This window comes from Piliocolobus tephrosceles, chromosome 7, assembly GCF_002776525.5.
Source record: "Piliocolobus tephrosceles isolate RC106 chromosome 7, ASM277652v3, whole genome shotgun sequence".
Lineage (NCBI taxonomy): Eukaryota > Metazoa > Chordata > Mammalia > Primates > Cercopithecidae > Piliocolobus > Piliocolobus tephrosceles.
The window spans coordinates 74,786,356-74,798,790 of record NC_045440.1 but is presented as its reverse complement, the minus strand read 5'-3'; the positions used below and the strand labels follow the sequence as shown (position 1 = coordinate 74,798,790).

Sequence of the window (12,435 nt, the reverse complement as noted above, 5' to 3'; positions counted from 1 at the left end):
GTCCAACCTAGTTAACCAAGCAGTGATACTCAGTAGTCCTCTCCTCCTCGTATTTTTCAAGTCCTGTTGAGTGTAACCTTAAAATGTCTCTGAGATTTCTACCTTCTCTCCAGTCTCGTTACCATTAGGGCCTTTCACTACCTGGCCTTGGTGTCCCTAGGCTGCTCTTCAGCCATCCACAAACCTTGTTTCATAAGCAGTAGCAGTGCAACGCTCCACTGTCCTCTGCTAATATTCTTCCCTGTTCCTAGAATGTTCGTGATGTGTGTTTCTACCTGAAAGGTCTAGTTCAAAGGTAGCTGAAAGGTTATCATCCGTGTCCTTCCTTCTCTCCCTACCAGTCATCTATCCTGAACTTTTTAACAGTAGGGACGGTGTTGCAATTGTGTTTGTGTCCCCAGCACATAGCACACAGTACCTAGTATACAGTACCTGGAGCACATAGGCATTTAATAAGTGTGTATTGAATTAACTTGGTTATACTTGTATTTTTATCCTAGCTTTCTCAAAGAAACTTAGGTGCTAGCTATTTTGAAACATAATCAAGAACCACCACCTGAGTAAAATGTTATAGCAGAACCCTGCTCTTTCTGTCCCAGAGAGTTTGAGTAAATTACTTTTAAATAAATCATTAATCATTCTTCATTGGTTTTGGCTTCTTTTTTATAGGTGTTTCTCACATCTTTATCTCAGGCAAATTGCTTGTCACAAATTAATTGTTTTAAACTAAATACATCTCAGGAACCATAAAATCATAAAGGTAAACCTGACATAAGGTTAAAAAGCAACATTAAGCAGATAATTATTGTGCACCTTTCATGTGCCAAGAAGGGTGGCAGATAAAGTATATATCTTCAAAGGGCTTATGTAATAAGGGGGATAATAAATAGACAAGCATATCTCAAAATGTTACAAGCCTTAAGAGGTGCAGATAGTTTCTGATTATCACAGAAACATGTCTGCCTAAAGTACTGTAACGCATAAAGATAGGCTAGGCACAGTGGGCGGGTGGATCACAAGGTCAGGAGCTTGAGACCAGCCTGGACAACATGGTGAAACCCCATCTGTACCAAAAATACAAAAATTAATGGCGTCTGTAATCCCAGCTACTTGGGAGACTGCGGCAGGAGAATAGCTTGAATCTGGGAGGCAGAGGTTGCAGTGAACTAAGGTCACGCCATTGCACTCCAGTCTGGGACAGCGAGACTCCATCTCCAAAAAAAAGAAAGAAAGAAAGAAACAGACGCAAGGGACTCCAAAAGGGAGTGGGGGGTGGGTGCCAGGGTTGGAAAAAGTACCCACTGGGTACTGTGTTAGCTATTTGGGCAGTGGGTTCAATAGAGCCCAAACCCCCAACATTAGGCAATGGATCTGTGTAACCAACCTGCATGTGTACCCTCTGAATTTGTTTTCTTTAATACCGTCATGGGCCAGGCATGATGGCTCACACCTGTAATCCCAGCACTTTGGGAGGCCGAGGCAGGTGGGTCATTGAGGCCAGGAGGTCGAGACAAGCCTGGCCAACATGGAGAAACCCCATCTTTACTAAAAATACAAAAAAGCTGGGCATGGTGTCACACGCCTGTAATCCCACTGCTTGGGAGGCTAAGGCACAAGAATCACTTGAACCCGGGAGGCAGAAGTTTCAGTGAGCTGAGACCATGCACTGCACTCCAGCTTGGGTGATAGAGCGAGACTCCATCTCAAAAAAATAAAAATACTGTCATGATCTGAAAAATGTAAACTGTAGATGAGTTTCGGGAAAGAACAGAGTTCCCAAGTACAAAATGCTAGGACAGGAGAGGAATTTGCATGGAGATCAGTACAAAGGACTGTGTGACTGATTGAGGGTGAGCAAGGTATTTGGGATGATATAGGTCCTTGTGAGTTAGGGTAAGACTGAAGTTATTTGGTCCTTCAGTTTCTGCTAGCTGAGAGATGAGCCCAGCAACTAAGAGTTGCTTTTGTCCTCCAGGAATTTATCAATTGGGAAGAAATAGTTATGAAACTAAGCCACTGTGTGGGCAGTATCACAAGGATAGTTGCCCAGGACATGCCTAAAACAAGGAGCCTGAACTACTACCCCAGCATCCCACCCACCAAGAAATAATTTAAAGCTAGACCCAATGGGTCTACTTTGTAGTAAAGATAAGCTAAGTAAACCAGCCATGATTCAGATTTGCACCCACCCTAGGGTGGTTCAGGGAATGTCAAGCCTTGGACTTGGATTAAGGTGTGGTCCCTAACTGGCAGTGTCCTCAGGAGATGACATGCGGAAGCAAATGAAAATCCTCTCTGGAGGAAGATACTTTCTTCCTAGGACATAAAGTTATCACATTCTAGGAAATAAGACACCATGATTAACAACCAGCAGAAACAATATAAACAGACCTAGAAAGCATTAGAGGAGTTTGGCATGATCTGATAGGGTTTGCTGCTCTGCCTGGCATAACTTGGGATCTTCTGAAGAATGGGAACCTATCTTGTTTGTCTTTATAGTCATTCAAATATTGAATGCCTACTGAGTCTCAAGGAACTATGATCAGGCAGGGAAGGCAGACAGGTAATTGAAATAGTTTGACACTTGGTGTCCTGGGGTAATCACAGAGTGCTGGGTGAGCATCAAGGCAGGAAAAATCAACACAGGGAGTCCAAGAAAGAATTCAGGGAATGTGATGAAATGCAGGATGAGTATTTGCCAGGTAAAGCTGGGAGAGTGAAGATGAGGGCATGTATAAGCACCCACTGCAAAGGCCCAGGTATGAGAAAGAACAGTGTGGTGGGAGCACTGAATTAGAATGATAAAAAACCATGTTACGGCCAGGTGAAGTGGCTCATGCCTGTAATCCCAACACTTTGGGAGGCCAAGGCAGGCGAATCACCTGAGGTCAGGAGTTTGAGACCAGCCTAGCCAACAGGGTGAAACTCGTCTCTACTAAAATACAAAAATTAGCCGGGCCGGTGGCACGTGCCTGTAATCCCAGCTACTCGGGAGGCTGAGGCAGGAGAATCGCTTGAACCAGGAGACAGAGGTTGTAGTGAGCTGAGATGGCACCACTGCACTCCAGCCTGGGCAACAGAGCAAGCCTCCATCTCAAAAACAAAAACCATGTTATAAAGTTTTGACTTAATATTGTGGGCAAAGGGACTGGTGGAATGAGATTTGCACTTTGGAAAAATTACCTTGGCCTTGGCTGTAGTCTGGAGAATGGATTGGAAGAGTCACAGAGCTGGGAATGTGGGGATGGGAGCAGAACCCATGAGGCTTTTTCAGTAATCCAGAAAAAGGATGATGGCTTGAACTGATTATAATATGAACTATTGGAATACAGACAGACATAATGGAGCAGAATAGAGAGTCCAGAAATACGGCCAATTGGTTTTCAAAAAAAGATGCCAAGGCAATTCTGGGTGAAGCAACAGTCCATCCGACGAAAGGCATTAGAACATTCGGACAGCCATATGCAAAAAACAAAAATCTTACCTAACACTATATACAGAATTAGCCCAAAATGAATCATAGACCTAAATTGAGAGCACAAACAATAAAACTTCAAAAAGGAGAAAATCTGAGGTCTTGGATTTGACAAAGATTTCTTAACTATGACACAAACTCTGAAAGAATGAGTTGGACTCATCAAAATGTAAAACGGGTTCTTCAAAAGACAAACCATAAAAACAAGACAATATCTTTGCAAATTATGTTGATATATCTGATAAAGGATCTATTTATAATTTTTTAAGAACTTAAAATTCAATAACAAAACCCAATGAAGTAATGGGCAATTTTGTTTTTTTACACAAACTGATATGTAACCAAAGAGAATATAGGAATGCCAAACAAACACGTGGAACGCTGCTCAACACCCTTAGTCCTTAGCAAAATACAAATAAAAACAATGATAAAAACGATGAGATCCCACTACACACCAACTGCATTGACCATACCAAATTTTGCCAAGGATGTGGAGCAATGGAAACCCTCCTACACTGCAGGTGGGAATTGAGAATTGTATAACCACTTCGGAAAATAATTTGGCAGTTTCTTTAAAAGTTATGCACATACCTACTATACAAGTCAGCCATGTCACACCTAGCTATTTGCCCAAGAGAAAAGAAAGCATATGTCCACAAAAGGCCTCGTACACTGATGTTTATATGAAACATAAAACATTTTATGTTTTATGTAATCTGCCCAAACTAGAAACATCCCAAATGCCCATCAATAGGTGAACAGATAAGCAACTCTCCACACAAGGGAATAATTCAGCAATAAAATAGGAACAAACTATTGATACATGTAATGAAGCTGATGAATCCTGATAAATCTTGGTTATGCTGGGTGAATACAGCCAGGCCAAAAAGCATACATCCTGTATGGCTTTATTTACATAAAATTCTAGAAAACGCATCCTTAGTTACAGTGACAGAATTCGATAAATGTTTGCATAGGGAAATGGGACGGCGGGAAGGGGAGATTACAAAGGGGAAGAAACAAACTTTTGGGAATGATACATATGTTCATTATGTTGATTGTCTTGGTTTCACAGATGTATATGTCAAATTCATCAAATTATACATTTTTTTTGTAAATTATTGTACATTATGCCTCAATTTAAAAAAAAAAAAAGCAATTGGTTAGGCACGGTGGCTCATGCCTGTAATCCCAGCACTTTGGTTGGCCAAGGCAGGCAGATCACGAGGTCAAGAGATCGAGACCATCCTGGCCAACATGGTGAAACACCGTCTCTACTAAAAATACAAAAAAAAATTAGCCTGGCCTAGTGGCACATGCCTGTAGTTCCAGCTACTCAGGAGTCTGAGGCAGAAGAATCACTTGAACCCAGGAAGGGGAGGCTGCAGTGAGCCGAGATCATGTCACTGCACTCCAGCCTGGCAACAGAGCAAGAGTCTGTCTAAAAAAAAAAAATTAGGAGGCTTTTAGTAATAAAGACAGGATAGTGATGGCTTGAAATAGGGTGTGAGAAAGTGGACAAATTCAGTCGTAATCAAATTGCCCAAATTCACACGCTTTAAATGTGATGGAGCTAGAATTTAAAACCTAAGTCTAGCCTGGGCAACATGGTAAAACTCCATGTCTGCAAAAATATAAAAATTAGCTAGGCATGGTGGTGTGCACCTGTGGTCCCAACTACTTGGGAGGCTGGGATGGGAAGATCACTGCACTCCAGCCCGGACGACAGAGCGAGACACTGTTTAAAAAAAAAAAAAAAAAAAAAAAAAAAAAGAACAACCCAAACCTGAGTCTGACAAATTCCAAAATCCATGCTCAAAGTCAATACATTTATACTTGAGATAACCACTATGTTTTGAGCTTGGGCAAATGAGTTGAGGGTGATAGTTTTCACCAAAGAACAAAGTGAAGAAGCAGTTTTGGGAGAAAAGGAGGTGTGTTTACATTCTCCCATTGTACCGAGTATGGTAGCTTATACAGTCAATTAGTAAGTGGAGACAGGAGCTGAAGTTTTTAGGCAGCAATGATAGTGAAATATGTAGTGTGATGATGATACTCAGTTTGTAGGTTAATTGCCCATTAACTAATCGCTGGAAAATAATTTAATACTTTTTTTTTTTGAAACCAAAAAGAGACTTGGGAGACAGAGGTTGCATTGTGCCACTGCACTCCAACCTGGAGGTAGAGTGACATCCGGTCTCAAAAAAATTAATTAATTTTTTTTTTCAGAACTGAAATCTGCCTTCATACTATCTATTACAGATTGAATTGTGTCCTCCAATAAGATGTGTTGAAGTCTTAACTCCCAGTACCTCAAATTGTGACCCTATTTGGAAATAGAGTCATTGCAGATGTCATTAGTTGAGGTGAGGTCATACCAAAGTAGAGTGTGGCCTTAATCCAATAGAATTGGTGTCCTAAGAATTGGAGAAGAGACACACACACAGTGGGAGAAGACCATGGAGTCATGGAGTCATGTATCAACAAGCCAGCAAATGCCAGGGATTGCTGGGAACATCAGAGGCTGGAGGAAGCAGGGAAGGGTTCTTCCCTGGAGCTGTGGGAGAGAACATGATTCTGCTGATACCTCGATCATGGATTTCCAGCCTCCAGAAATGTGAAACAATAAATGTCTGGTTTCTTTTAAGCCATCCAGTTTCAACTACTTTGTTACAGCAGCCCTAACAAACACACACGCACTATCTCTTTTTTCTAGTTCTGTCTTCTGGAGACACGGAATAAGTCCTGGTTTCTTTTCCAGATATTTGCAGGTGTTTTGAGAACATATTTCAAGAACATATTTCATGACACAGTGAGGAAAACATCTCCTTTACTGGTTTTTAATGAGATACATTTTCAAATCCTTGCATTATTCTTTTGTAGGGTCAAGATTTTCAAAGACGATTTAAAGTGTAGTAACCAGAACTGATCTTACCACTTCAAATAGTCTAAGATACAAAAGAGAATAGAACTTGCTCTGTGGTTTACGGCAAGGATTTTCAAGCTGTTTCTCAGAGCTCTAGGAGTTTCTTGCAGTTACCTCAGGGGCACATGTGACTGTGTTTCATATTGATATTCTATAGATGTTTGCATTAGGAGAAAGTGTTTGCTGTTGAAAACAAGCTTGAAAAACATTTTTTTTTTCTTTTCTTTCTTTCTTTTTTTTTATTTTTTGAGATAGAGTTTTACTCTTGTCACCCAGGTTGGAGTGCAGTGGTGCCATCGCGGCTCACTGCATCCTCCGCCTTCTGGGTTCAAGCAGTTCTCCTGCCTCAGCCTCCCGAGTAGCTGGGATTATAGGCACCCACCACCATGCCCAGCTGAGTTTTGTACTTTTAGTACAGACAAGATTTTGCCATGTTGGCCAGGCTGATCTCCAACTCCTGACCTCAGGTGATCCACCTGCCTCGGCTTCCCAAAGTACTGGGATTACATACAGGCGTAAGCCACTGTGCCCGGCCTGCCTGGCTAATATTTTAATTTATTTGTAGAGGCAAGGATCTCACTGTGTTGCCCAGGCTTGAATTCACCTTTTTTGGCAGTCACATCACACAAGATTTTGATTGGTAAAAACCACGTCTTTTGTGTTTGTTATATCTGTGTACATAGTTTTGTTTTTGTTTGTTTATTTGTTTTGGTCCCAAGTAAAGTATGTTAATTATTCCTATAAGATGTCATCTCACACCAGGCATGGAGGTCCATGCCTGTAGTTCCAGCTACTCAGGACGTTAAAGCCATGGGATAGCTTGAGGCCAGGAGTTTGAGGCCACTGTGTGCTATGATGGAGCCTGTGAATAGCCACTGCAGTCCTGCCTGGCAACATAGCAAGATCTTGTCTACAATTAAAGGAAGCTTTCATCTCGTTTGGTTTTACCCTTCTATTAAGACTTTTTGTTTGTTGGTTTTTTTTTTTCTGACCCTGTATCCAATAGTGTTTAGTTTTCTTATTCTATCATGCAAACTATTAGCTCTCCCTCTTGCTCCCTCTTGATTAATATCACATCTAAGCATTTGTTCTACATCTTTTCAGTGTTTTTTTGTTTTTGTTTTTGTTTTTGTTTTTTGAGACAGAGTCTCAATCTGTTGCCCAGGCTGGAGTGCAATGGCGCGATCTCAGCTCACTGCAAATTCTGTCTCCCGGGTTCAAGCGATTCTCCTGCCTCAGCCTCCCGAGTAGCTGGGACTACAGGCATGTGCCACCATGCCAGAATCATTTTGTATTTTTTAGTAGAGATGGAGTTTCTCCATGTTGGTCAGGCTGGTCTTGAACTCCCAACCTCAGGTGATCCACCTGCCTCGCCCTCCCTGCCCTCCCAAAGGGCTGGGATTACAGGCGTGAACCACTGCACCCGGCCGAGACAGGGTCTTGCTCTGTCACCCAGGCTGGAGTGCAGTGGCATGATCTCGGCTCACTGCAACCTCTGCCTCCTGGGTTCAAGTGATTCGCCTGCCTCAGCCTCCCAATTAGCTGGGATTACAGGCATGCGCCACGTCTGGTTAATTTTTGTATTTTTAGTAGAGACAGGGTTTTGCCATGTTGGCCAGGCAGGCCTCGAACTCCTGACCTTAGGTGATCCACCTGCCTTGCCTTTTCAGTGTTTAAAAGCAAAGTAAAGACATAAGCCTACAGCATACCATTTATTATCTCATTTAGCGTCTTCAGCTCAGCCTATTATTTAAGCATTGTAACTACTATCACACGTCATGCTACTATCACTCGAGTTATCTCTCTATAAGGTAGCCCCCTTATTCACGGTTTTGATTCCCGTATTTTCAGTTGTCCACAGTCAAAAATAGGTCCAAAAATAGGTGAATACAATACAATGAAATATTTTGAGAGAGAGAGAGAGACCACATTCACATAACTTTTATTATAGTATATTGTTGTAATTGGCCTATTTTATTATTTGTGATGATTGTTCACCTCTTACTGTGCCTAATTTAGAAGTTAAACTTTACCATAGGTATGTCTATGTAGGAAAAAGCATAGTATATAAGGGATTTGGTACCATTGGCAGTTTCGGCAACTCACTGAGCATTTTGGAATGTATCCCCCGTGGATAAGAGGGAATTTCTATATAAGTTTATCAAAGAAAGGAGATACTGGTTGTTCTGGTGTGACTTGTTTTTGGTGAGTTCAAGCAGGTTCCAAATAGCCATTCCTTTGGTTTCTATTTGAATTAGTGAATTCCACACATATTGTTTTCCATTTTCTGGTCTGTTGAAATATACACATTCTAGTCTAAGAAAAAAGTGTCTTGAGTGAGTATGAGGTGGGTGCAGCAGCTGTGGGGACCTGCCGTGCCCTGCCTCCGTGAAAGAACTTGCTGGAAAGCTGCGGGCAGTGTGGCAGCAGCTGTGGGATCTGCCTCAGTTTCAGAGCCATGGCCACACTTCTTCCACACAGCCCTCAGCCAATGACTGAGCATGGTGGGGGCCTGGCCATTTCTGCTCAGGATGGCACTTCTCTAACACGTAATCCTTGCTCTAAACCTCCACATTGGCTGGCGAGAACTTGTCAGAACTGCCTCCCAGTCCAAAGCTCTGTCTGCCCCAATTTGCCTCTTCTTTACCTCCCCAGGTTTCAGGTCTGCATCATTGTTCGGTTTTCTCAGCCCAATCCTCTTCCTCTGTCTTTCACAAACTTACTCCCCTAACAAACCTCTTGCCCTCCTAACTCCAGTGTCTGCTTCCTGGAGGACCCAAATCAACACAGTTGGCACTGGGTGTGGTGCAAGAAGAAGGTACTAAATGGGACATTGAGACCTAATCACTCACTGTCTGTCAGCCAGTGCGGACCCCATTCCAGATGGCATGTTTTTAATTACAAACTTCTATATCGAGCTGAGATGAAGCAACAGGGACTGGATTTAAAGAACTAAAAAGCCTGAAAGAACTAACAACTCAGATGAAATATATGAAACAATAGTTTTCAAAACATTGGCTAGCAAGCAAAAAAGGGCGTCAGTCACTGAAAGAAGGAAAACAGATGGAGTGAGCCCTACACCTGCCCCAGCTCCCTGCCTGGACAATGCTCCCGACTGCTGGAGCGCAGGGAAGCAGGCATAGCCCAGGCATCCTCCTGACCTGGGGAGACAAAGCCGGAAGTCCAGGGAGGCTCAGGGTGACTGGAGTCCTCAGGTCGGAGTACTAAAGAGGAGAGGGCTTTGTAGAGAGAGGGCCCCAGGGATCTCAGAGGGCAGCCAGTGTGGCTTCAGCATGTGCGGGAGCTGTGAAGCTGGGGAAGGAACCACCGAAAATGAGCCATAGGCAGAGATCACACAAAGCTGGGAAGAGCTTGTGTTCCCTCCAGCCAGAGTGCAAAACCATGCAGTTCAAGGGGCATAAGGTGGAATATTCAGAAAGCATTGCCTATTATTGAGGAAAAATTAATCCTTAATGAATTCTCTAAAAAAAGTAAAAAGCAAGTTTCAAGAGGATTACTCTTTCCACATAACCAGACTACATTGCAGAACAAAGCTCTAGAATATTTCTAACAAGTATTTTAGGTATATAATATATAAATAATTATTATATATAATTATATATAAATTCATATATATGTGTGTGTGTATATATATGAACTAGCATCCAACATTCCAGCTGATGTCACATTATCTACATTGGGATCCTTTTGTCCTAGAAGGGTGTTGTGGGTTGAACTGTGTGCCCTTCAGATTTGAAGTGAGATGCCTTCTCCATTAATCCGTGTGGTCCCTGGCTATGCCCTTCAATTTCGTGTGTACCTAGTGCCTCAGAATATGATCTTATTTGGAGATAAAGTCTTTACAGACTTAGTCAAGTTATTATGAAGTCATTAGAACAGCATTAATGGGACTGGTATTCTTTCTTTTTTGGGTGGGGGGGACAGGGTCTTGCTCTGTCACCCAGGCTGGAGTACAGTGGCATAATCTAGGCTCACTGCAGCCTTTGACTCCCGGGCTCCAGCAATTCTCCCACCTCAGCGTCACTGGTAGCTGAGACTACAGGTGTGCGTCACCATGCCTGGTTAATTGTTTTTGTAGAGATGGGGTTTTGCCATGTCACCCAGGCTGGTCTTGAACTCCTGGGCTCAAGTGATCCACCCACCTCAAGCTCTCAAAGTGCTGGGACTACAGGCATCAGCTACCATACCCAGCCTGGTGTTCTTACAAACAGGGAAATTTGGATACAGAGACACACACAAAGGGAAGAAGATGTGAAGATACAGGAAGAATGTGAAGATAGTCATCCATAAACCAAAGAGAGGCTTGGGACAGACCCTACCCTCTCAGTCTTCACAGGAAACCAACCCTGCCTGCACCTTGAACTTGGACTTCTAGCTTCCAGAGCTGTGAGAAAATAAATGTCTGTTGTTTAAGCCATCCAGTTTGTGGTACTTTATTATACAAACTAGTACAAACAACCCTAGTAAACTAGTACAAAGGGCATGCAATTCATTCTCACTGGAATAACACTCTCTGGGTGTTGGTTTACCTTTTCTGCCTGCAAAGTCTATCAGCCAGCATCACTGTCTGGGGTCTTATGCAGTGCCTGATTCACAGGCATGGATCCCACACAACAGAGCATCTGACCAGGAGACCTACTTCACAGCACAACTCCAGAGGTCACGTGGCCTATCACACAGCACCACCCAAAGTAATCAGCCTGAAAGAACATTAGCACTGCTTACTGGAGGAACAGCTGACTTGTCGGTTTGGAAGCAACACTCTCCAAAAATGGGTGCCATCTTCCGAGATGCTGTATTTGCACTTGACTCACAGGCCTATTTATGGGGCGTCGTTTCTAAGAGGAAGACTATATGGGTCCTGGAACAATGGCCCCCATCCGAGGGGTTCCATTCTTGACAGGAAATACCGTAAGAGTCCCACTGAGGCTGGGTGTGGTGGCTCATGCCTGTAATCCCAGCACTTTGGGAGGCTGAGCCGGTTGGATAATTTGAGGTCAGGAGTTCGAGACCAGCCTGGCCAACATAGTGAAACCTCATCTCTACTAAATATACAAAAAAAAAAAAAAAAATTAGCCAGGCTTGGTGGTACACGCTTGTAATCCCAGCTACTTGAGAAGCTGAGGCAGGAGAATTGAGGTGGAGGTTGCAGTGAGCCAAGATTGTGCCACTGCACTCCAGCTTGGGCAACAGTGCAAGACTCTGTCTCAAAAAAAAAAAAAAAAAAGAGTCCCATTGAACTCTAAATTATTGCTACTGTCTTAGTACTTGGATTCCTGTGTCCAGAAGCAGGCTGTAAAGAAGGTCATCTTGGTAGGCGCAACTGACCCTGATTTCCAGTTCAACCATCCAGAACAGACCACTCAAGGCAACTTCTTATGGATTTAGACTAGAATACATTCTACTTTTGCTTGAACATATTTTTTTTTCCTAAGAAGTAATGTTAAAGACCTTTAGTGATAATTCCTAGCTGTGAACGTAGTTTCTAGAACAGAAAAGAATTTCTTGGAAAACATTGCCTTCTGTAGTACATAAGAAGAATTGAGTGTCAATACATATAACAGAACAGGAGCAAAAATAACAATACTTCTGGAAATTTGACTTAAGTCATGGAAATTTACTTGATTTTGGGCTTGAAGTAAGCAATATGTCTTTCTGCTTTTATCCGCAGTTGCTTGCATGTTTCCTGTTATAAATGTTTGTCTAATGATGAAACCAACAAAAGTTCTGAACCTTAAGTTCAAATATCAAATTCCCATTTATTCTCATTTCGGTGTTCCTAAAATCATACCTCTGGCTCAAATTTTTAGATGGCCAAAGTGTTCGCTTTATTCACAAAGTTGAAGAGAGCCTTTCAGGAGCTCAAAGCAAGGAGATAGTGTTTTACATCTCTGTCTCTTCAGGAAAAAAAATATGACTTTGTTAAATAGAGCATTGCTGAGTGTTGGAGCAAAATGCAATAAGTGTAAGGACAATAAAAGCCACCAATAATTCCATTTCTCAGATATAATAT

At 42.4% G+C, this 12,435-nt stretch overlaps 1 protein-coding gene across 1 annotated transcript in view; it reads left to right on the top strand.

The window, feature by feature from the left end:
• Positions 1-6,123, top strand: part of UBE2W (ubiquitin conjugating enzyme E2 W) — an 82,738-nt gene extending 76,615 nt beyond the window's left edge. The window contains exon 6 of the mRNA XM_023184109.3: positions 5,705-6,123. Coding sequence (XP_023039877.1) covers positions 5,705-5,742 — 38 coding nt within the window. The 3' untranslated portion in view covers positions 5,743-6,123. The remainder of the gene's footprint in view (positions 1-5,704) is intronic.
• The last annotated feature ends 6,312 nt before the right edge of the window (positions 6,124-12,435 follow it).